This window comes from Littorina saxatilis, linkage group LG9, assembly GCF_037325665.1.
Source record: "Littorina saxatilis isolate snail1 linkage group LG9, US_GU_Lsax_2.0, whole genome shotgun sequence".
Lineage (NCBI taxonomy): Eukaryota > Metazoa > Mollusca > Gastropoda > Littorinimorpha > Littorinidae > Littorina > Littorina saxatilis.
The window spans coordinates 63058623-63084901 of NC_090253.1; the positions used below are offsets into that span (position 1 = coordinate 63058623).

Here is a 26279-nt window from a genome sequence, read left to right on the forward strand (position 1 = left end):
CGCATTCTTTCAACAGGATAGCATAGGGAAAAACACAGAGTAAAAGAACTTAGAGAATCTTACCACTTTGTCATAAAGTCAGGACAGCGTAGGAGTAATTCAGTTTCAAAGGATAACCATGCATGCTACTGGCTTGTTTTCCTCAAATACCAGTAAAGGTTCAACAGATAAATAGGCGAGAATTCGTAGATAGTCAGAAATAAACAACCGGACTGTTAGAACGTCAGGTGACGTTTGATTGAACGGTCCTAAAATAGCTAGCTAGGTGGGGAAATTAAACCTAGGTGACCTGCGCACACTCAGATAAGCTCCTTTTGGTGTCCCTTCTGTTTTGCGTATGGTACTTCTAAAAGGGGGAAACTTGATTTTGGCATTAGGGACAAAACACTTTGGTGAAGAATAGGGGGATTCGTCCGTCCGGTTCTTATCGAAGTTAAAATAGCAAATTCTGAGGTCTTAGACCATCCTTAAATTTATCCCAATAGGAAAGAACCGTTCTTCCATCTAGAGGTCCAACAAAGTAAATAGATTGAGGGAATTTCATAGTTAGTCAGTCAGGTGACAAAAGATCCTGTAGTGGGTAAAAATGTAGCTAGCTTGATATGCGGAGTCTCACCTTAGAATAGGATTTATTCGAGGGATGGGAGATTAGGTGGTTTCATTGTTTTTTTGTAACACTTGCGCTCTTTGATGTTAGCCTTATAAAGGCGACCCGGGATTTTTAACTGACTTTGTATGTGCATTTATAATATTGCGTAAATTATGCTTGTTGTATTATTCTATTTGTATACTTTTCTAGAAGAATAAGTCTAATAAACTATTTTATAGAAAAGTAATCCCATGAAATTGGCTCCATTATTCGTCTGAATGGTTTTCATCATCACGTAGGTCGTCATTTCTTCTCGCAATCTTGGCCTTTTTAGGAAGATAAACTAACCCGGTAATTTTAGGTGAGAGAGGATAAATTAGGCGATTAGAGGTGCATGCACTAGGAGACAGAACAGAACGCGAGGCAAAACTAGACATGGAAACGAGTAAATAATAAGTGCACGCATGAGACAATAGATCTGTAGAGCTAAACCAAAGACGTTGTTTGTTTCTTATCTACAACTCTCACGGTTTTTCGCCGGGTCAACAGATTTACAATCTTCATAATAGGAAAACTTTGACAATAGTTAAACCTTCAGCGGATCACACTTTGGACTACACAGTCTGGATGCTGTGGGTCGTGTTTGACCCATATGATATGTTCTAAAGAAGAATTCAACGTAAAAAGTATATTGATTGTACACGGCCACCACGATCCAAAAAGGGAAAACCTTTAACCACCCCTTTGGAGAGTATAGGTTCACGACCCACAGCATCCGGACTGAGTACTTCAAGTTACGTCATCGTTAAGTTAGTTATGGTGTTTTAGGATTACATAAAGTCTCAATCAAAAAATAGTATTGTTTTAAAGATACAGAGACTTTTGACAGCCTATGTGACGGGCGCAGTAGCGTGGTGGTCAGACATTGGCCTCCTAATCGGGAGGTCGTGAGTTCGAATCCCGGTCGCTGCCGCCTGATTGGTTAAGAGTGGAGATTTTTCCGATCTCCCAGGTGAACTTATGTGCAGACCGGCTAGTGACTTAACTCCTTTTGTGTGTACACGCAAGCACAAGACCAAGTGCACACGGAAAAGATCCTGTAATCCATGTCAGAGTTCGGTGGGTTATAAAAATATGAAAATACCCAGCATACCTCCCCCGAAATTGGCAAATACTGCCCGAATGGGGGGTCAAAACGGTCATACACGTAAAAATCCATTCGTGACGGTGCTAAAACATGAGTCCAAGCCCATGAACAAACAAGAAGAAGAAGAAGAAGACAGACTTTGTGTCGTCCATCACCCAGTAAGCACAGTGAATGTTAAACACAAATAAGTGGAATGCGCTTTTTCTGAGCTTTTCTGAAATAATTGTGTTCACTTGTTAAAAATTTACACACACACACATGCACACACGCACGCACGCACGCACGCACGCACACACACACACACACACACACACACACACACACACACACACACACACACACATGCTTCAACACACGCACACACACACACACACACACACACACACACACACACACACACACACACACACACACACACACTTCTACCTGCAGATAAGTAATGTCAAACGCATTGCAAAGTTTATATCAAATGATCATGGATTATGTTCAGCACCTTGATGTAAGAGTCTTGCTTTTTTTCCAGTGCCTTTCATGGAGGTTGTGGTCACAGACAACACAGCTACCATGCCTACAGTGCAGACATTGGAAGGACAAGCTGCAGTCAACACTCACAGGGATATCTGGCTGAAACAAGAGATACAGACACCAGTAACACAGACTGCAGTCAGCACTCACAGTGATACCTGGCTGAAACAAGAGATACAGACACCAGAAACACAGACTGCAGTCAGCACTCACAGTGATACCTGGCTGAAACAAGAGATAGAGACACCAGCAACACAGACTGCAGTCAGCACTTACAGTGATACCTGGCTGAAACAAGAGATACAGACACCAAGAACACAGACTGCAGTCAGCACTCACAGTGATACCTGGCTGAAACAAGAGACACAGACACCAGAAATACAGACTGCAGTCAGCACTTACAGTGATACCTGGCTGAAACAAGAGATACAGACACCAGCAACACAGGCTGCAGTCAACACTCCCAGCGATACCTGCCTGAAACAAGAAATACAGACACCAGAAACACAGACTGCAGTCAGCACTCACAGTGATACCTGGCTGAAACAAGAGACACAGACACCAGAAACACAGACTGCAGTCAGCACTTACAGTGATACCTGGCTGAAACAAGAGATACAGACACCAGCAACACAGGCTGCAGTCAACACTCCCAGCGATACCTGCCTGAAACAAGAAATACAGACACCAGAAACACAGACTGCAGTCAGCATGTTAACCCATACAGGAGAGAGAAAACATGTATGTGCAGAGTGTGATGCTAAGTTCACACGGTTTAGTAATTTGAAGCAACACATGTTAACACATACAGGAGAGAAAAAACATGCATGTACAGTGTGTGATGCTAAGTTCACACGGTTTAATAGTTTGAAGCAACACATGGTGAGACATACAGGGGAGAAAAAACATGCTTGTGCAGAGTGTGATGCTAAGTTTGCAGTGTCTTGTAATTTGAAGCGACACATGTTAACCCATACAGGAGAGAAAAAACATGCTTGTACAGAGTGTGATGCTAGGTTCACAGAGTCTGGTAATTTGAAGCAACACATGGTGAGACATACAGGGGAGAAAAAACATGCTTGTGCAGAGTGTGATGCTAAGTTTGCAGTGTCTTGTAATTTGAAGCGACACATGTTAACCCATACAGGAGAGAAAAAACATGCTTGTACAGAGTGTGATGCTAGGTTCACAGAGTCTGGTCATTTGAAGCGACACATGTTAACACATACAGGAGAGAAAAAACATGCATGTACAGTGTTTGATGCTAGGTTCAAAGCGTATGGTACTTTGAAGGGACACATGTTGACACATACAGGAGAGAAAAAACATGCCTGTACAGTGTGTGATGCTAGGTTCAAAGTGTCTGGTACTTTGAAGGCACACATGTTGACACATACAGGAGAGAAAAAACATGCCTGTACAGTGTGTGATGCTAGGTTCAAAGTGTCTGGTACTTTGAAGGCACACATGTTGACACATACAGGAGAGAAAAAACATGCATGTACAGACTGTGATGCTAAGTTTTCACAGTCTTATCAATTGAAGCGACACATGGTAACCCATACAGGAGAGAAAAAACATGCTTGTACCGAGTGTGATGCTAGGTTCATAGTGTCAGGTCAGCTGAAGCGACACATGTTAACACATACAGGAGAAAAAAAACATGCATGTACAATGTGTGATGCTAAGTTCATAGAGTTTAGTCATTTGAAGCAACACATGGTGAGACATACAGGGGAGAAAAAACATGCATGTACAGAGTGTGATGCTAGGTTCACACAGTCTGGTACTTTGAAGCGACACATGTTAACACATACAGGAGAGAAAAGACATGCTTGTACAGTGTGTGATGCTAGGTTCACACAGTCTGGTCATTTGAAGCAACACATGTTGAAACATACAGGGGAGAGAAAACATGCATGTACAGTGTGTGATGCTAGGTTCACACAGTCTGGTACTTTGAAGCAACACATGGTGAGACATTCAGGGGAGAAAAAACATGCATGTACAGAGTGTGATGCTAGGTTCATACAGTTTAGTGATTTGAAGCAACACATGGTGAGACATACAGGTGAGAAAAGACATGCTGTACAGTGTGTGATGCTAAGTTTACACGGTACTGGAGTTTGAAGCAACATATGCTGAGACACAGGATACAAAAACAAGAAGTGCATGTACAGAGTGTGAGTGTTGCTTCACACAGACTGGTACATCAACAAGTCGCGTAAGGCGAAAATACAACATTTAGTCAAGTAGCTGTCGAACTCACAGAATGAAACTGAACGCAATGCAACACAGTAAGACCGTATTCTCGTAGCATCGTCAGTCCACCGCTCATGACAAAGGCAGTGAAATTGACAAGAAGAGCGGGGTAGTAGTTGCGCTGAGAAGGATAGCACGCTTTTCTGTACCTCTCTTCGTTTTAACTTTCTGAGCGTGTTTTTAATCCAAACATATCATATCTATATGTTTTTGGAATCAGGAACCGACAAGGAATAAGATGAAAGTAATTTTGGAACAGATTTATCTTGTTTTAATTCAATTATTGGTCCTAAAAAGTTTAAAGGGTTAGATAGTCTTCAGTCCTCCTTCTGGAGCAAAGTACTGCGAGTCTGGTTGGAACATAATACACTGCACTCTCCTTCATCTCTGAAGATGGCATGCATATGGAATAATGTCGATATAAAATATCAAAATAATGTAATTTATTTTGACAACTGGGCAAAAAAGGAATAACACATGTCAATGACCTTTTAGAAAACAATTCCATTTTGTCATTTCAAAATGTACAGAACTTAATTGGTACTTCACCAGAACTCTATTTACAGTACATTGTTGTTCACTCGGCGTTGTCTCGTTATTTAAAAAACAATACGGATTATGTATATGCTGTTACTGAAGAATTTTCGAAATTGTATTTTAATGATAAAGTTATGTTAAAAGCTAGAGACTTTCGAAATTTTATGACAAATATGAAATATAGTCCACCCTGCTGTGTTCGATTTTGGCTGAACAAACTTGGTATTAATATTGAAGAAAAAGTTTGGCTCAATGCAAAAGAGACAACAACAGAAACCAGACTAAAAGAATTACAGTGGAAGATATTACACAATATATACCCAACCAATATTCTTCTCTTAAAAATGGGACTCACAAATAATGATAAATGTCCATATTGTATTGAACAAGTTGATTATATTGAACATTTCTTTTTCTATTGCAGTAAAATTCACCATTTGTGGAAGCATGTTGAAACATTGTTTTACGATCGATATAACATAGCAATTATTTTACAAGCAACAGATGTCCTGATTTGTGTGCAAGATAAGAATGGTTTGACACATGATATGTTTAAGTATCTTACCTATTTAATCTTGATTGGAAAAATGTGTATAAGTAAATTTAGATATGGGACACCCCTTGAAATATTATTTATTTTTCAAAGGGATTTAACCCTCAGGGGACTGGTATAAAACAAGTGTAAGTTTAAATTGAGGGTTTGAAATAATAATATTTAGAGACTGTTATTTATGGGATAGAAATGTATGATAAGGAATAAATTTATGTTATGATTATTTTTATTTATTTACTTAAACATATTAGTTTACTGATAAAGTTTGTTGATTTAAAAATGTACACATTTGACTGAGAAAAGAAAAGTCCTATGAAGAAGGTTTGCTCCAAGCCACACACGAAAAAGAAAAAAAAAAAGGCAAAAAAAATAATTGTAGTAGCAAACCTGCATGCAACTGAGGTTAAAAAAAAAAAAAAAAAAAAAAAAAAAAGATGAAAGTGTATTGATATGGACAATTTAATTTTGATACTAATTTTTATATTTTTAATTTTCAGAGCTTGTTTTTAATCCAAATATAACATATTTATATGTTTTTGGAAGAAAAAAAAATGATAAAGAATAAGATAAACGTAAATTTGAATCGTTTTATAAAAATATATTTTTTTTACAATTTTCAGATTTTTAATGACCAAACTCACTCATTAGTTTTTAAGCCACCAAGCTGAAATGCAATACCAAACCCCGGCCTTCGTCGAACATTACTTGACCAAAATTTCAATCAATTTAATTGAAAAATAAGGGTGTGACAGTGCCGCCTCAACTTTTACAAAAAGCCGGATATGAGGTCATAAAAGACATCTATCGAAAAAATGAAAAACACGTCTGGGGATTTCATACCCAGGAACTCTCATGTCAAATTTCATAAAGATCGGTCCAGTAGTTTAGTCTGAATCGCTCTACACACACACACAGACAGACAGACAGACAGACACACATACACCACGACCCTCGTCTCGATTCCCCCCTCTACGTTAAAACATTTAGTCAAAACTTGACTAAATGTAAAAACGCACATGTTGAGAAATACAGCAGAAGATACAAAGTGCATGTACAGAGTGTGAACTGTGATGATAGGATTTCAAGGTACGGTGATATGAGGAGACACATGTTGGCACATACATACAGGAGAAGAAAACAAGTCGCGTAAGCACCCCCCGCGGGTTAGGGGGAGTCCCATATTGGTTGGGACGAGAAAGAACTTGACTAAATGTAAAAACGTATGCACGGGGTGTGGTGTGCAGTTTACCCAGTCTGACCCTTTGAAGTGACACATGTTAACACATACATCTCAGCAAAATAGATGCATTGACAGGTTATGATGCTCGATTTAAAGCAACACATGTTCACCATACAAAGCTCATGCGAGCCTGTTTGCTAAAATGGCTGGTGGATATCGATTTGAATGTTATGGAATTGAAATGTGATTGACTGAGTCAGATAGCATTTAGTAATAGCAATGAAAAAGTGAGTACCATATATAGGAAATTGTCCTCCCTGGCTGGTCAAATGTCTTTAGATAATTGCTCTGGCAGACTTCCTTGAAGATGTATTATCTTCCTGTTTGAGTGACCACAAAACATGTCATAGTTTGGCCATTTGTATTTTTTGCATAGTTGTATATATATTTGTAATATTGTGTGTGTGTGTGCGTATGTGTGAGTGTGTTTGTGTGTGTGTGTGTTTGTGTGTGTGTGTGTGTGTTTGTGTATGTCTATGTGTGTGTGTTTGTGTGTGTATGTGTGTGTGTGTTAGTGAATTCAACTTACACTCACGATTGCCGCTCCCATGGGGTCGCCTTCACGCGGTGGGAGTGTTATCACCAAGCTACCCCACCCCTTTATTTCTCTTCTTTTGTCTTATTTCTGCCTTACCAGTCCTTTCACCTATATTTCCTTCCAAGAAAACTCTCCCTACTATTCCCTGCAGTTTTCCAATTCTTTTCTTGTTGTCTTATTTCTACCTGACTGGATCCATCACCTTTATTTCACTTACCAAAAGTCTTCTTTTCCACATCCTTATTTCTCTGCACCCCGCATGTCGTATGAGGCGACTAACGGATTCTGTTTCTCCTTTAACCCTTGTTAAGTGGTTCTTGTATAGAATATAGTCAATGTTTGTAAAGATTTTAGTCAAGCAGTATGTAAGAAATGTTTAGTCCTTTGTACTGGAAACTTGCATTCTCCCAGTAAGGTCATATATTGTACTACGTTGCAAGCCCCTGGAGCAATTTTTTGATTAGTGCTTTTGTGAACAAGAAACACTTAACAAGTGGCTCTATCCCATCTCCCCCCTTTCCCCTATCCCATCTCCCCCCTTTCCCTCGTCGCGATATAACCTTCGTGGTTGAAAACGACGTTAAACACCAAATAAAGAAAGAAAGAACTCACGATTGCCACTCACCAAGCATCGAAAACCAGCAGTCCACACGTACCCTCTGCCACCAGGTCACATCAAGCATAAAAACATACAGCCAATACTGTGGTCTCAACACTGTTTTATTCTTTAACGTTATAACTCACTAGAACACTCGCTGGTATGTTATAAAGACGCTAAGTCTAGCTATAGTTTAATGTGGCGTCTTTAGTGAATTTCTTGTCTCAACGTTTGATGGTATTTCGGGAACATTCAATTACGGCTTTGTATAAATATGTAACTAAATAAAAAACTGTTTAAAAAAACATTTAAAGAAAACCTTAATTATTCTCATAGCGGGTTTTTTTAAACCCACAATGGGGAGAGAAAAACACGGGGATACTTCTGACATCATGAACTGAACTAAAGCAGGGGCTTATTGTCCGTCAGGTCTAATTACCTGTGTTGGACATGAATTTTGAATATGATTGAGCTGACATCATGAACTGAACTAAAGTAGGGGCTTATTGTCCGTCAGGTCTAATTACCTGTGTTGGACATGAATTTTGAATATGATTGAGCTGACATCATGAACTGAACTAAAGTAGGGGCTTATTGTCCGTCAGGTCTAATTACCTGTGTTGGACATGAATTTTGAATATGATTGAGCTGACATCATCATACGTATTAAGACCTATGTTGCCCTATAAGGTCTGCATCAGGTGGCTGACCTCTGACCCGGACATCACATGACTGACCGAGCCAGGTACCTCCCGCATTGTTCTTCAAAGATATGGTTTATGTTCTGGTTTGTGATGAAGTACTTGTACGAGAAGGATGATGTCACACCGCCTCAGTTGAGGTCTGACGGGTCAACATGGGTCACCCTGTATAGTGGCAGTCAGCATGGGTCACCCTGTATAGTGGCTGTCAACATGTGTCACCCTGTATAGTGGCTGTCAACATGGGTCACCCTGTATAGTGGCAGTCAACATGGGTCAACTTGTATAGTGGCAGTCAACATGGGTCACCCTGTATAGTGGCAGTCAATATGGGTCACCCTGTATAGTGGCAGTCAGCGAGGGTCACCCTGTATAATGGCAGTCAAGATGGGTCACCTTGTATAGTGGCTGTCAACATGAGTCACCCTGTATAGTGGCAGTCAACATTAGTCACCCTGTATGGAGGTCTCCCTTTTGCGTACTTCGGAGCGGTGTCACGTGATACGCAGAAATGGTTTGGAGGGCAAGAAGCGGAACGGCTAGCGTCAGTGCGCCGCTCGATGATTCGGGAGTGTGTGCATGAGTTTTCATTTTGTTATTATTCAAGAACTTGTAGTTCTATTTCTAACTTTGTATGTTTATGTGTGAAGCTCTTTAGTTTTAGATTACCTATTATTTCTGCTTCAGTGTGTGTGAGTTTTCATTTCATTGTTATTCGAGAAATGGTATTTCTAACTTTGTATGTTTATGTTTGGAGAAGCGATTCTTTTTTCCTTTTTGGGATCAAGTCTGGTGTCTGCTTTAGTGCTTACTTTGATATTACCTTAGAACATTTATTGTGAACCTGTAAATGTGTAATGTGTGTGTGTGTTTTTTGTTCTTCTTTTTTATTTTTTCTATTTCTTTAGTGCTGCTGAAGACAGTAACTAAAAATTTCCCTGAATTCAGTGTTACGTGTTTTTTGTTTTTAATTTTTATATATATATGTTGACAATGACAGTTCAGTTAAATAAAGCGTTGAACACATTATATGTATTTTAATTTTTACCAATCTGTCACTCTGTGAATGTGAAGCTGGTGTGAGTGTGATATTTAACACATTACTTTTGATTTGTACCTAATCTCTGCCTTTGTTAGCTCCAGTAGGTGTGTTTTCAACAGTTTTGTTCAATTTTGTGAAACGTTACTGTTTTGAGACAAACCAGACACATATTTTTCCGTTTAGGACAGCTGGGCTCAACATATTAATTTTGTTGACTAAACAAAGGAGCCATTACACAGATACACACTCATTCTGACAATCACTCACCAGATTCTTCACAATTAAGAAATGTCTCAGATAAGACACACGCAAGCTTAAAAAAAAAAAGTCTTAAGAACAAAAACGTTACGGCAACAACAATGTATTTATTAGTTCTTACTAAAATCACATGCTTCAATTAAAAAAAGCATAAACTATACAGACATGCTAACCAGCATTGATTAAGGCACACACTTGAGTCAAAAAGCTATGGCATTAACATAAGCCGTGTTGAATCTTGTTTCAAACTGCACATTTCAGTCAAAAAGCGAGTGAATCGGTGTTTCAATCATTAGCAAAATTAATACTGCTGTTGAGGTTTGGAATCAATGAACAATAACTGTTCACACATCAATACTGTCAAAGTGTAAAAAGAAAAGAACTGTACATGCACCCACATACTAAGCATCATATCTCAAGATCAAATAAGGAACAGTGTTGAGCCCTTGAAAATGTTTTCAATAATACACACTTCATTCAGAAAGCAAAAACAAAAAAGTAACTACACACATTCCTGCCAGCACAAATCAGATAGATACATAAGTAAAATTAATACTGTTTTTCTGGTTTGTCATCCACAGAAGTTATGTTTCTGTTTTAAAGCACACACTTGTCAAGGTATTTATTAGTTCTTACTAAAATCACATGCTTAAATAAAAAATCATAAACTGTAAAGACATGCTAACCAGCACTGATTAAGGCACACACTTCAGTCAAAAAGCTATGGCATCAACATAAGCAGTGTTGAATCTGTTTCAAATTGCACACTTCAGTCAAAAAGCTATGGCATCAACATGAACAGTGTTGAATCTGTTTCAAATTGCACACTTCAGTCAAAAAGCTATGGCATCAACATGCATGCACAGTGTTGAATCTGTTTCAAATTGCACACTTCAGTCAAAAAGCACATCTCAGACAATAAGTGAATTAGTGTTTCCAATCATTAGCCAAATTAATACTGCTGTTGAGGGTTAGAATCAATGAATGGTAACAGTTTACACATCAATACCGTCAAAGTGTAAAAAAGAAAAGAACTGTACACACACCCAGGGGCGGATCAGTTCATTTTATGGGGGGGGTTTCCAAAAGTATATTGTGAAGATATGGGTGTGAAGGCGCGAAGCGCCGAGCCGACGGCGCGAAGCGCCTAGCTTGCTAGGGGGGTCCGGGGGCATGCCCCCCCGGAAAATTTTGAAAAAAAGGATGCAAAATGGTGCAAGCTGGTGCATTCTGAGGATGATCATTACCAGTTCCAGGCAGCAGATTTTGTCACTGATTAATACCCACAAAATTGAAACTCAACCCAAAAAAACACACAAAAATATTTTTATTTTTTGGCTGGGGGGGGGTTTCCGGAAACCCCAGAAACCCCCCCCTCGTCCGCCCCTGCACACCACACACTTAGCATCAGATCTCAAAATCAAATAAGGAATAGTGTTGAGCCCTAGAAAAATGTTTTGAATAATATAAATACACACTTGAGCCAGGAAGCAAAAAAAGTAACTACACACATGCACGCCAGCACAAGTCATACAGATACATAAGTCAAATTAATACTGTGTTTCAGGTTTGGCATCCACATAAACAGTGTTGTTTTTGTTTAAAATCACACACTTGTCAAAAAACATAAAAGTAACTGTACAAAGTTCTGTTCAGGTTTAGCATCACTGTAAACAGTTTCAAATCAGGTAGATACCAGTCAAATACAAAAATAACATAAAACTGCACATTGGTCCAATTAGAAAAAAAAGATTCAGACTTGAGATCAAAAGTAAATAGTGTTGCATTTTTTTTTCAATCACACATTTCAGTCGAATTGCATAAAACTGTACACACATGCTAGGCAGAACATCGCAGACAATGAAAAATGTGTTTCTAGTTGTACATAACAACCCCATCAAATCAAATTAACCTACCAGCAAAAGAATCCTCACATTCCGGAAAGATTTCCGGCCGTGACAGACATGTCACACAACGGCATCGAAAACACGCCGCACCAAATACACGTCTTTTTCCCTCAAAGATTCCAAGCAAAAGCACAGTTTTAGCGTTCACATCCTGTGCACCGGTGTCACAAGATTAACCCATTCAACTCGAGGGGTGTCAGACAGCCCCACTTTCTTTAGTTAGTGCCTAACGTCACCTTCAACTATTCAACTTTACATCGCGGCGGAGGGAAAAAGGGAGATGGAATAAAGCCACCCGTCAATTGTTTCTTGTTCACAAAAACATTAATCACAAAATTTACTCCAGAGGCTTGTACCAAAAAAACCAATCGTTTTACCTATGCAAATTTTAGAATCGGCTATTCCGCGAGACCAATTCAATAGAAATGAAACTCAGTCTCGGAAACCTTAATGGATCCCCGATAGTATAGAGGTACCACGAGTTCACACGGATGCACACAGGTGCATGTGTACCGTAACTGTCGTTCCCAAGCTCACATGTGCAAGGCTTTTTTTGGTCTTATTGCTATTTAACTGTAATATGTTATATGAATATTGCACATGTGATTACTATAGCCAAATATCTATTGGTGGAGAATGTTTAGGATTGCCTTGTTATGTATCAAATATTCTCAAGATGTTTTGCATCTTATTAAAATATACCCTGACAATAATATGTTATTCGTTGTAGCGTATGTGTAATCAGAGAGTGTGTGTGTATGTGTTTTTGTCTGTCTGTCTGTTTCTGTGTTTGTGGCAACAGTGAAAAATCTGCCCAGAAATGATTTGCACCAAACCGGAAAAGAAACACTTCACTATTTACTTCACACAGACTGAAAGTAACAACATGCACTTGAACAAACACTGTACAAAAGGAAGACGTGGAACTTGCGAAGAAAATGCGAAAAAGTGTTTGTGGGTTATCGTCCCTAGTCACATGCTGGCGGCGAAAACAAAATGGCGGATCGCGTAGGTACCGATCGTGTGCGAGGTGGTGGTAAATAATTGTGCTCGGCTTTTTGTTGCAAGAACGCCCGTTACAAACAGAGCTGCTTCGGGAAAACTTTCCACAAGTTCCCTACAGAAGAAAAAAGGTGGGTTGTGCAGTGATTATTTCATCAGGTTTACCTTCTTCAGAATGAGAATGCAATGGCTCGAGTCAACTCACTCAGTAGACTACAGCGTCAGCGAGTACTTACGACTGTGAGTGTGAGTCAGCAGTCAGTACAAAACAACAGTTTACACTGACTTGATGACAAACCCGTGGGAATATTTGCCGAAACCTTTATCAAACCTTGCTTACGGGAAAACTACAGTACAAAGGTACATCACTCATCCGTTTTGCGTTCAGGCAGAGCGTTAGATTTAGACTGAAGATCTGATTTAGCTTTCTTTGTCTTTCCTTTTTGCTTAGTTTAACAATAACATTGTTGTTTTTATTGTCAAACTAGGTGCAGAATATGGATGCAATTCACAAGGCGAGAGGACTTTGAAAAGCTGCAGCCAGCTGCTGTTCAAGGTCTCAAGCTTTGTATTGATCACTTTGAGGCCAACCAGTAAAACAATCCTGCAGAGAGGATCACTTGTGTGGAATGCTGTCCCGACATTGTTTGCAGTGCCCAATCCACCACCGAAGGTTATTTATTTATTGGTTTTAGGTTTTTGCAAACCAAAGAAGCACACTATTAAATGCAGGTTGAGTAATGACAAGTTTGAGGCTGATGTAAGAATTGAAAACAACAGCATTGTTCCCATCAAATAATGCCTGTTTGCATTTAGCGCAAAAAAATGATAAGGCCAACAAAAAAAAGTTACTTATTTTGGATCGACGTCCTGATTATGATGATATGATGAACTTATTTTGCAAAAAAACAGCCCCAAATGGCAAAAAAGGTATAGGGTCGGCGTCAACAACAAAAAAGTTGTATGTTTCTGGTCACCTGACCCTACCTATGTTTTCCCGACGACCCTAGACATTTTTTTTTTTTTTGCATTTTCAAAAATAAAAGGGGTATTCGAAAATCAATTGTTTTCCTGTTTTTCAACAAAATAGTTTAAAAGATGGTTTTAAAAAAAAAGGTTAGAAAAAAAATCTCCACCTTTAGTCATGTTAGGTCACAAAAAAGTCTGTTTAAGGTAACATAGGCCCCCCAAAAATAGCGTTGGTAGGTCGGCTTTTTAGTTTTGTATTTTAGCCATCTGAATATTTTAATTTTATTTTTTAATGCCCCCAAAAAGTCTAGGGCCGGTGGGAAAAAAATAGGGTCGGTCCGGATACCGTAAACAGATTATTTTTTGTTTTGCCTTACCAGAAACATACACTTTTTGTGTGTGGCCTAAGACCAATGCCATGAAATTGGGAGAAATGTTTCATTGTGACTGGGTGTTGGTTGTGAGTTTGTCAGTTAAAGAGCTGTGCAATTTGCAGGTTGCTAGTGGGAGGAAGCCACCATCGCAAAGGGTAGCTACAAATGAAGCCAGCACCGACCTGTCGCCTGATACACAAATTGTTCAACCAGGTAAGAGATTTTTAACCATGAAGAACACCCTGACATCAAAAAATGTTTAAACCCATCCATTACATAGTTGATAATCGCTGTATAGGGTGACGGGCGCTGGGGCGGGGTGGTAAGACGTCGGTCTATTAACTCGGAAGGTCGAGGGTTCGAATCCCGGTCGCGGCCGCCTGGTGGGTTAAGTGTGGAGATGTTTCCGATCTCCCAGGTCAACTTATGTGCAGACCTGCTAGTGACTTATCCCCCTTCATGTGTACACGCAAGCACAAGACCAAATACGCACGAAAAAGATCCTGTAATCCATGTCGGAGTTCGGTGGGTTTTAGAAACACAAAAATACCCCGCATGCTTCCTCCGAAAGCGGCGTATGGCTGCCTAAATGGCGGGGTAAAAACGGTCATACACATAAAATTCCACTTGTGCAAATAAATGAGTGCACGTGGGAGTTTCAGCCCACGAACGCAGAAGAAGAAGAAGCTGTATAGGGCGGATGCATGGATGGATGAAATTGTACCTGTAGTTCCCACACGTAAAGATGGGAAACATATCCTGTTAGAGGCATGGTTTGACAAGAAACAATTAAGTGGCTCTATTCCCATCTCCCCCCCCCCCCCCCCCTTTCCCCGTCGCGATATAAGCTTCGTGGTTGAAAACGACGTTAAACACCAAATAAAGAAAGAAAGAAAGAGGCATGGTGTGTGAGGAGTTTACCTGGTACTGTTGTCCTAATCAATCAATCAATCAATCAATATAAAGCTTATATAGCGCGTATTCCGTGGGTACAGTTCTAATGGCCTCACCCATTCAGTACCAAACAAGGTCAATTCCATCATTGTTCCACATCGAATCCATAGTTGCTAATACACTTCATTTCTGGCCTGCCTTCCTACGCTATTGTTTATTTTCATTTTGTGATTGAATTACACATGTTTTAATTTCTTCCAGGTTGTAACTTGTTATGGTTATGTTATTTTATGTGTGTTTTGTGTGTGTGTTTTCTTTTTTAGATGACATTCAGGCGATCCTGGAGGACATAGGATGTAAAGCATCAAAGTCGTCATCCTCTCCATCCCCTCGTGAAGCGGAACTTCGGCAGAAGGTCAACAAACTGAGGAGCAAGGTTTTCCGATTAGAAAAGAAAACGATGGAACCCCGTGTAAAACGAGCGAGTAAATTAGCCAAGCCTCCCAAGAAAGACTTTGTAATAGAACAGTTGTCTCATATATTATCAGGCGAGGCGAGCTATTTTGCCATTTATGCCTGTTACATATTTACCGGTTATCTGCTGCTGTGTCCATTCCTGGCAGAGACGGAACGCATGTTACCAAGGAGCCGAAGGAGAGTCGATGAGATGAGAGAATGTGATTAACAATTGCCAACTCTCTCCGTACAAAGAGGGTCCAAAATTGTATCAAAATATAGATCGTAGGGAATTCAAAATAAAAAAAAAGAGACAAAACATGTACTTCGGCTCATAGAGCCTTCTTTAATTTTTGACTCAAAAGTCCATGCTCCGAGAGTCCTTTTTTTAATTTTGAATTGCCTACCATCTATATTTTTATACATTTTCAAAAAGATTCAACAGTCACCTTCCGTTATTCTTGAACTTGGCTATCCCAGCCTTACCTCAACATTCGATATTCCTGTGATACTTTTGACGTAAAATCAATTTTTACTGTAAAACACTTCGGCAAGAGGATTGGTCCAAGCAAACAAATAATAAACTTGTAAGATTTTTCCTGATATTTCCGATCAATTGCCTATGGTTTTATTTAGCTAAAAGATTCAAACGTCACACCTATGACCCATGGCTATTTTTAAGGGGAGAGTAGCATCCCTGGTGTGTTGTTTTTGATGTACCTTTTGGTCTGTTTACAGTAACATAGGCACACAAAAAGAGGGTCGGTAGGTCGGCTTTTCTTAATTTTTTTTTTATAACCATCTTTTTAAATTATTTTGCAAAAAAACAGGAACAAAATTGATTTTTTTTCTTTTTCTTTTTCTCCAAATGCCAAAAAAAAGGTCTAGGGTTGGCGGGGAAAAAATAATAGGGTTGGTCGGGATACCGTAAACAGACTATTTTGCTTTGTTTTGCCTAAGCAATGACTAACAAACTTTCTTTAGGGTCTGACATTGTATATACTATACAACTTTTTGGGGTATTAACTAATTACATGTATACAGTTTCCTTTTATACTTTTTCACAAATTACCCCCCCCCCCCCCCTTTTTTTTTTGTAGTCTGCCCTGGGGGCGGGAGGTCTCCTAATTTCGGTTTCTAGGGTCATCTTATGCTTCCCCATGAGCTGAGAACTTAATTTAAAATGGGCCACGATTTTTTTATTTGTATTTTGTAATTGTGCCTTTGTCCAGTCACATGATTTCACTTTGTACTTAAAAACTTGGCACTGTCATCATTTTATTGCTATTTATTGTTCAGTTGTTCAGTATTTATTGCTATTGGGCATCAGTTGTTCAGTTGCCCTCTTTCGAATGAGCCATGCATGCATTATGGATGTGTTTAGCGAATGGGGATACCTCAAGCAATGTAAAAAAAAGAAACAATGTGAAGCAAACATATAGCACCAAATAAAATAACCGAATCAGAATGGAAACTTCTTCAGTGTATGTGTGTGTGTGTGTGTGTGTGTGTGTGTGTGTGTGTGTGTGTGTGTGTGTGTTTGCTGTTTTAAATACCGAAAATGTGAAAATAAAGCAAGTCACAACATGAGAAAGATCGACTGTACTAGTCATAACAAAGCAGGAGACAGTCTGGTCAGCATGCAGCAAAGGGGAATAACTCATATTTAGCCATTCTCATTTCTAAGCATGCCCAATGAGGAAGTTATCCTTCTTCCCATTGTAGTTTCTTTGACTTGAAGTAGACACCCTTCAACCTACCATTTGGGTGAAGTACGCTGTCAAATCAGTATACGGGAAGTAACCCAGTGTACATTCTGGGTCGAGCTATTTAGGTAGTTACTTCCCTTGGATATTTCGCTGCTGTCACCCTCAAGTGTTCTCAACCAGTGGCCTTATAGTGAACTAGTAACTTGACCTGCTACTACGTGCAATATCTTTATAGATCTGCCAATCATCTATGTTGAATAAAAATTAAGATAAACAAGAAAATTAAGTTGTTGAAACGTTTGTTATTTAACAAAACAATACGTTACGTTCACAGATATTTCGACCCAGCGGTCTTTTAAGTGCACAGACAAACAAAATTAATATTAATCAAACAGAAAAAATACTTAGCTAGCAAAAAGTGCAGCTGCTTGGGGAGAAGACACAAGCTGGGTGGAAATATCTGTGAACGTAACTTATTGTTTTGTCAAATAACAACCGTTCGACTGAACAACTTAGTTTTCTTGTTTTTTAATTCTGAATTTTGGAACGTTGGCAGTCTCTTTGTTTTTGGATGTTTTGCATGTCGAATAAGTTATCAGACATGCTTTTGGTGAGGTGATTAACCAAAGAAGTGATTGATTACGTAAGTAATGCAAAACACCCCCTTGTTCCTTTGTTGGGCTAGTGTCACACGTGGTAGTTTTGCCCGAAGGCCGAACTAAAAGATGTTACACGAGTCCTGATGTGTTATTGCCAGTGAAGACAGATGGCACTGTACTTGATTCTAATTAAAAAAAAATCTGTGTTGTGCGGGATATGGACTTTTACGTGTGTTCAAAATGTGTACCTGTGACAGAATCTAGTAATACATGTTGTTGCGGTGTGTTGCGGACAGGGGCATGGTGACTACCATGTTTACGGTGAGAGTTAATTTGGCAATCTCAATATCCATGCATATGCATCATTGCAAGAACGAATGTGAACTTAATATTGGCATTGCTTACAAAGGTAGAAGTTTACAGAGTGTTGGTTCCCGGATCAGGGTGAGATTAAAGCCATGTTATACCTTAATAAAAAGTTGGCCTTGTACATGGGACTTCGGGTCAATTATCATATCATAACTATCAAATTATATGGAGTGCCTGTAGGCCAGATGAGCCTTGTGCCTTCTATGCGATGTTATTTGTACTTTTTTTTGTTAGTTTATTTTTGTGTAATAATTTCCAAGCTTTGTCAATTTCATAATTTTACCTTTTGGTTATAATTTTATTTCTGTCACGTCCCTGAACCTTACAACGTTTCTTTGGTTTATGACACCACAACATTTCCTGAGACCAGCTACCTGTCCTTGTTCACAGACGCTGACCGGTATTGTTTACAGCCACTGACGCAGCTGACATACTCCAGGCGCCTGTGCACAGCGAAAGGTACTGAACTCTTGGCCACACAGAGTAAAAGTTGACGGAGAATACAGTCCCCTATTTCTCAGCTCCAATGGCGATCGAACTACCATCAAATGTAAGTTTTGAAAACATGCGGCTTTTCGTAGGACGTCAGCCTGGCTTCTACCAAAATGAACTCAAGGCTGAATGCTTCCCCGGCAAATTCAACAAATAAGGGTAATGTTGAACTTGAGCGTAGTCAGTTCAAAGATCATAATCCATGTGGGTTTGGGGGAAGAATTTAGGTAGGGGCTACTGTTACGTCTTTTTCAAGTCGTAATTCGACTCAGAAATTCTATAGTTACGGCATGACGTCATTTTACTGTCGTAACCCGCTCACTACAGGCTTCGGTTACACCTTTTCCACGAGTCGTAGAGTCACTCGGCCAGACTTTGATTACGTACGGCGCGGCGTGATCCTACCCGGACATTGTCTAGTTACGACATGACGCCATTTTACTGTCGTAACACGCTCACTATTATTCACTAGGAATCGTGTGTATGATTTGTGGTGGAATTTCCTCCATGGTGTGTACTAGGATGTACTGTACTGAATGTACTATGGGTTATATTTTTCCCGTATGACTGTGTACTATGCGTACAGGTTAATTGGAGGGAAAATGTAGTGGTTGTTTGTTTGCATCAGATCAGTTTCGTCCTCCATTGATGCAGGCATAGTCCAACTCGCCAAACTGCAATGCTTCGTTGAAAGTCTTTCTGGGGGCTCGTTAGCGCTGCACCTGCAGGGTTCGCGACGACCGAACGTAGAGCTGGACGAACGTGTTCGTTTCAAAGTCCGAGATAACTTTTTGCAACCTGTCGAAGGACTCAAACGTACTTCCTACTGTCAAAACTGCTTCGCTGTGAAGTCCGCTATCCATGACTAAAGTAAACCGGCCTGCATACGGGTAGAAATTAACGCACAACCACTACTAATGAACTGTTGAACACGTCTGTCCTCACACGACCCACGCTTTAAAATGGCCGCCCAAACCGAATCAAACCGGAAGTAGAGCGCGGCCCTGGCGGAGAAATTCTTTGTGGCGTAATCAAAGCAAAGAAAGGAAAAGTTACGGGCGGCATAAGTGTAGCCACTGCGAAGAATTTACCCGATGCTCCCCAGCATGTCGTAAGAGGCGACTAACGGATTCTGTTTCTCCTTTTACCCTTGTTAAGTGTTTCTTGTATAGAATAATAAATTTTTATAAAGATTTTAGTCAAGCATGTAAGAAATGTTAGGTCCTTTGTACTGGAAACTTGCATTCTCACAGTAAGGTAATACATTGTACTACGTTGCAAGCCCCTGGAGCAAATTTTTGATTAGTGCTTTTGTGAACAAGAAACAATTGACAAGTGGCTCTATCCCATCTCCCCCCTTTCCCCGTCGCGATATATAACCTTGAATGGTTGAAAACAACATTAAACACCAAATAAAGAAAGAATATAAAGTTTCAATGAAATGACACAGGAATGAACGTTTTAGTTGGGGTACAAAAATGGGTGCAATAATGTTTTTGCTCAGTTTATATATCCTGGAATACCTTTACCTGCTTTGCTGTAAATGTTGAATCTGACAGTTTTGTTTTTGTTTTGTCACAGCAGTGCCTGGAACAGTGAACAGTCAGGGATTGTCAGGGGTCGTGAACAGTCAGGGATCATCAACACCCTAAAAAGTGAACAGTCAGGGGTCGGGGCTTCTCGTAACAGCATGGAGGAAGGAGACACAGGCGTTGTGTCAGACGTCAAGATAGAGATTGATGTGGCTGAAGACATGCCGCAGTGTTGTTACAGGGCTGAACACCTTCAATACGGTAAGCTTGCTTCTATTGACTCACCTGAGTAATAAGTCAGTCGTTGTAATGAGCAGTGTCAGTTTGTCCATCCGTCCGTCTGTCAGCAAAGATCTAAACGTTGAGGTTACATATATCTCAAATGTTTTTGCAGCTAGAGCTTTGAAATGTTTTGGGTTTGAAGGTTTCTAAACTGCAAGTCTGGCATCAAATTTCAAGGTCACAGTGTGTCACGTTCATGTCATTAAAATTTACTTTTAGGTTTTCTCAGATGTTTAAACTAAGAGCTTTGTAACTTTACTGGCTTCTAGGGTTGGATGACCACCTCCCATCATGATACAGGTCTGGTTAAAATCAAATGCTGAGGTCATAGTGAGGTCGTGCTTGCCCCATAAAAAGAAAAATTATCAATTTCTGGGACAAGATAACAAGGAAAAAAATGTTCACCAGAATAAACAGCAACACGAACAACTTCACAGTGGGCCGGTTTTGACATGTTCTCTTCTTCAGCACATAAAATACATAAATCTGAAGGGATGACATAGGTAGACATGTACTCTTCTTCAGCACATAAAATACATAAAACAGAAAGGTTGACATAGGTAGACATGTTCTCTTCTTCAGCACATAAAAATTAAAATACATAAAACAGAAGGGATGACAGAGATGTTCTCTTCCTCAGAACATAAAATACATAAAACAGAAGGGATGACAGAGGTAGACATGTACTCTTCTTCAGCTAATAAAATATAAAACTGAAGGGATGACATAGGTAGACATGTACTCTTCTTCAGCACATAAAATACATAAAACAGAAGGGATGACAGAGATAGAAATGTTCTCTTCTTCAGCACATAAAATACATAAAACAGAAGGGATGACATAGGTAGACATGTACTCTTCTTCAGCACATAAAATACATAAAACTGAAGGGATGACAGAGAGAGACATGTTCTCTTCTTCAGCACATAAAATACATAGAACAGAAGGCATGACAGAGAGAGACATGTTCTCTTCTTCAGCACATAAAATACATAAAACTAAAGGGATGACATAGGTAGACATGTACTCTTTTTCAGCACATAAAATACATAAAACAGAAGGGATGACAGAGAGATACATGTACTCTTCTTCAGCACATACAATTATAAAACTGAAGGGATGACATAGGTAGACATGTTCTCTTCCTCAGCACATAAAATGCATAAAACAGAAGGGATGACAGAGATGTTCTCTTCCTCAGCACATAAAATACATAAAACAGAAGGGATGACAGAGAGAGACATGTACTCTTCTTCAGCACATAAAATACATAAAACAGAAGGGATGACAGAGGGAGACATGTACTCTTCTTCAGCACATAAAATACATAAAACAGAAGGGATGACAGAGAGACATGTACTCTTCTTCAGCACATAAAATACATACAACAGAAGGGATGACAGAGATAGACATGTACTCTTCTTCAGCACATAAAATACATAAAACTGAAGGGATGACAGAGGGAGACATGTACTCTTCTTCAGCACATAAAATACATAAAACTGAAGGGATGACAGAGGGAGACATGTACTCTTCTTCAGCACATAAAATACATAAAACAGAAGGGATGACAGAGAGAGACATGCACTCTTCTTCAGCACATAAAATACATAAAACTGAAGGGATGACAGAGGGAGACATGTACTCTTCTTCAGCACATAAAATACATAAAACAGAAGGGATGACAGAGAGAGACATGTACTCTTCTTCAGCACATAAAATACATACAACAGAAGGGATGACAGAGGGAGACATGTTCTCTTCCTCAGCACATAAAATACATAAAACAGAAGGGATGACAGAGAGAGACATGCACTCTTCTTCAGCACATAAAATACATAAAACAGAAGGGATGACAGAGAGAGAAAGAGATTGAAGAAAAGAAGAGGACGGACAGTGTTTGATGTTCAACTTGAACATTTATTGGTACAGTGGTCGCCGCTTAATAAAGCCACATCGGGACCGACGAAAAATGGCTTTAATATGCGGCGGATTTATTAATCGGTGGTCCAGGAATACGTCATTTTCGAGAAAAAAATTCTTCTCTTTTGTTTACCTCACTCAGTCACTTTCTTTCGTCATTTACACTTGTTTGAATCTAAACAAAACTTCACGAAGGATGTTGAACTTTTGTATTAATTATGTACATACATGTACGTTTACTTTGATCACTTCCGTACATCAATAATTTCACTGTCACCGTCACGAATCATTACACGGCAGAGAAGAACGATTTTATGAGTGTTTGTTTGTTGGTCGTCTTCCACATCAGTTCTCTCACTGAGTCTGCGAATGGTTCAAATTCCATGCAGTAACCACGACTTTCCAGACCAGATCGAAGGCGGGTCATTATTTGCCTCATCTCTGTGTTTGAAGGCGGTGGGGGTGGCATCTCTTCATCCTCCTCGTCATCTTCATCATCACCTGTCAAGTCCGATAGCCCGGCTTCCACATTCGCACGTTCACGCAAATCAGTGACGATGGTGTGAAAATAAATAGGCCTATGACTTGAGCGATTACAAGAACAAGCTAATGTGAGTTTTAGTCACAAACTACGTGATTTCTCTGAGAAAACTGGCTTTAATAAGCGGCGGGTTGGTTTTATTAACCGGCTTTTTCTAATACATAAGATAGAGTGATAAATCCGGACCGTCTGAAATCGGCTTTTATAAGCGGTGTTACTGATGAATTTTCGGGTAAGTGTTTGTGTGTATTTATGCTATATCAGAAAATATGCGTGCTCTGCTCTGTTTACTAACTAACTGTTACTCACACACAACACTCAAACAAGGCACAAAGACTAAACACAGTTAATGCCCTTTGCCCTCGTACCTGTATTGTAACATCAACACAATAATACAAATATGTTATTTCTCATGCATTCTACAAATCACTTGCATTCACATATAAGAAGAATAATATCTTGAAACACGTCGGAGACCAACCGTCGCACGATTGATGAAGTTCTCGTTTCACACAATTCCTCTAACGTTTTGATTTCCTGTTTAACACAGTTTCACTTTACGCACATTTCACATGTCACGTAATTCTTAGTTGACGACGTCTTCGTCTCACACAATCTTTCTGACGATTATGTTTCTTCGGTGGCAGTTCACACATACAGTGACTCCACAATCTTAAGCGGGTACATACCCTGGATCCATATCACCCACGACGAAATACCGCTCGTGGTGACTATGGGGTGAGGCTCCACCAGTTTCCAGTACTCCAGCGCTGATACAACCCTGCGCCCACAATCAACGATTCGTAGCGCTAACGAGGGAATGCCCGTCTCTCTCTCTCCCGCTGCCGAGTGGTGCCATTCGTCACTCCGACCGGGGTGCTGCGTAAAAAGTTTAGGCTACCATAAGTCTCAATTCTTAGATAAACTTTTCTACGAAATAATACTGCTATTCTTTCTCAATACTGTTCAACTATCCGTTCACCAACTTATGCTGTTATATTATTTACACCAGCTCATTTACAAGTAACTTCATTACCAAAAGAACATACAACCTTCCTTTTCAAAATGGCTGACACAGCTCACGCTTCTCCAACCCAATTTACAACATGACTCTCACAGTCATTTCACCAGTCAATATTACTGAGCAAAATACAATTCAATAAATACCTGTATCTTTACAGCATAGAACCACTCATGATTCTTCCGCAACACGAGTCGTACGGTGTTCGACCTCAGTGTTCGGTGAGCAGCGTTACAGCCCAACGTGGAGACATCAGTCAGAAACACGTCTGTTCTCTGCAACTGTCGGGCACGCTCTACCCTTCACATCCAACAATGCTAACCTCTCTTTCTCATAACTCATAACATTTTATTGATCCAACAAAGGAAATTAAATTGGTCATCAGCACATATAGGTCATTAATTAATAATTATAAAAGAATAAGAGAAGAAAATTCATAAAACCCATGATAACAAAAAAAATATCTAAAGTAATATATGTACAACTACAATACCCTTTTTAATTGCACACATGACACACCGACACACATGCATACATACCTACATACATACATACATACATACATACATACATACATACATACCTACATACATACATACATACATACATACATACATACATACATACATACATACATACATACATACATACATTCATACATTCCATGTTAAAGTGTAGTTAAGAACATCACAGTAATTATATCATTGTTTGGATTAACAGATAAGTTTTTATGTAAATGATGATAACAACAATCCATAATTAACTCTATTGCACTACCAAAAGAAGAGACCATTACCAAACACATAAAACCAATCCCAGTAATCATCATCAGTTATCACAGGTATCACAGTAGATTAGCCATCAGGTAGTTAGACTCAATTGGGCAAAGTATTGTGTCAACACCATCACAACAGTGCTAAAGCTCATTATCACAGCACTAGTTATGATCAAAGGTCAAACAGTCATCAAACCAAATTAAATCTATCATTAAGAGGTACATTTAAAAGGCATCACTGATAGTCTGTGGCCAGGACAATGGCTCGGTTGCTGTTAAAATATCTCACAGCTGCAGGAAGAAAAGAACACCGAAAACGCTCCGTTCGACACCTAGGCATAAGAAACCGAGCGTTCCGTGTGATGCGGAGATCCATCAGTGCGTCGTGGAGGGGATGCCCTAGGTCGAGCAGAATAGCTCTGGACTTACTGGCAAGCCTTCTTTCAACAAGGACTTCAAGGGTGTCAAGGCTCTGGCCTACAGTAGAACTCGCTTTCTTTATCAGCCTGTTCAGCCTGCCAGTGTCCCATGCAGTGGCATTCCCTCCCCAACACACTGATGCAAACACCATCACACTGCACACCATACTCTGATAAAACATGTACAGCATCTTGTTACACACATGAAATGATCTCAGCTTGGGCAGGAAAAACAATCTTGACTGCGTCTTCTTAAAAACAGCATCAACATGATTAAACCAGCTAAGCTTGTTATCTAGAACTACACCTAAATACTTGTACTCGCTGACTATCTCAATCGCATCACCTTTGATGACTACAGGATGGACAGTCTTTCTTTTTGCGAAAATCAAAAATTATTTCCTTCGTCTTGCTTGCGTTTAATACTAAAAAGTTGGAATCACACCAAGACACAAAATCATCAATACGTTCTCTATACAAGCTCTCATCACCATCAAGAATACAACCAACCACGGCAGAGTCGTCAGAAAATTTCTGAAGATGACATGACTCATTGGTCACAGCAGCCAATGGAGATACGCCTAACAAAAATAGGTCACCTCATCTCAACAGGTGCCGCTGGGATCACGCGGTCAAGCCGTGATAACTACAAGTATGGCAAGCCAATCTGTACACATTTGTTTAAACCATCTAATACTGAATTATGTACAAATCCATTTGTCACAAGCGGCTGGCTCTATTAACCACGGTTTTATTAAGCGGCGACCACTGTACTGATTGCCATCCTCTGTTCTGATTTTCTTCATTTGAATTTTAACCTGATAACCCAACAGACTGGATTTGCCTTATGCATTGATAACTCAACAGACTGATGACCTAACAGGCTGAATTAACTTCATAACGCAACAGACTACTCAGAATTTACCCTTATAACCCAACTGAAAGGATTTTTCTGACAACCTACCAGACCTAATCCAACAGACTGAATTAAATTGATAATCCAACAGACTGAATTAAATTGATGA

At 39.6% G+C, this 26279-nt stretch overlaps 1 protein-coding gene and 1 long non-coding RNA gene across 2 annotated transcripts in view; both read left to right on the forward strand.

Annotated features, from left to right (window-relative positions):
• Positions 1 to 10421, forward strand: part of LOC138976756 (zinc finger protein 665-like) — a 28486-nt gene extending 18065 nt beyond the window's left edge. The window contains exon 5 of the mRNA XM_070349646.1: positions 2260 to 10421. Within this exon, the coding sequence (XP_070205747.1) occupies positions 2260 to 4391 (2132 nt within the window). The 3' untranslated portion in view covers positions 4392 to 10421. The remainder of the gene's footprint in view (positions 1 to 2259) is intronic.
• Positions 10422 to 12790: 2369 nt separating this feature from the next.
• LOC138976761 (uncharacterized) lies at positions 12791 to 17060 on the forward strand. Its single transcript, XR_011459137.1, has 3 exons — positions 12791 to 13572; positions 14365 to 14455; positions 15460 to 17060. It is a non-coding gene; the product is annotated as an uncharacterized lncRNA (long non-coding RNA).
• The last annotated feature ends 9219 nt before the right edge of the window (positions 17061 to 26279 follow it).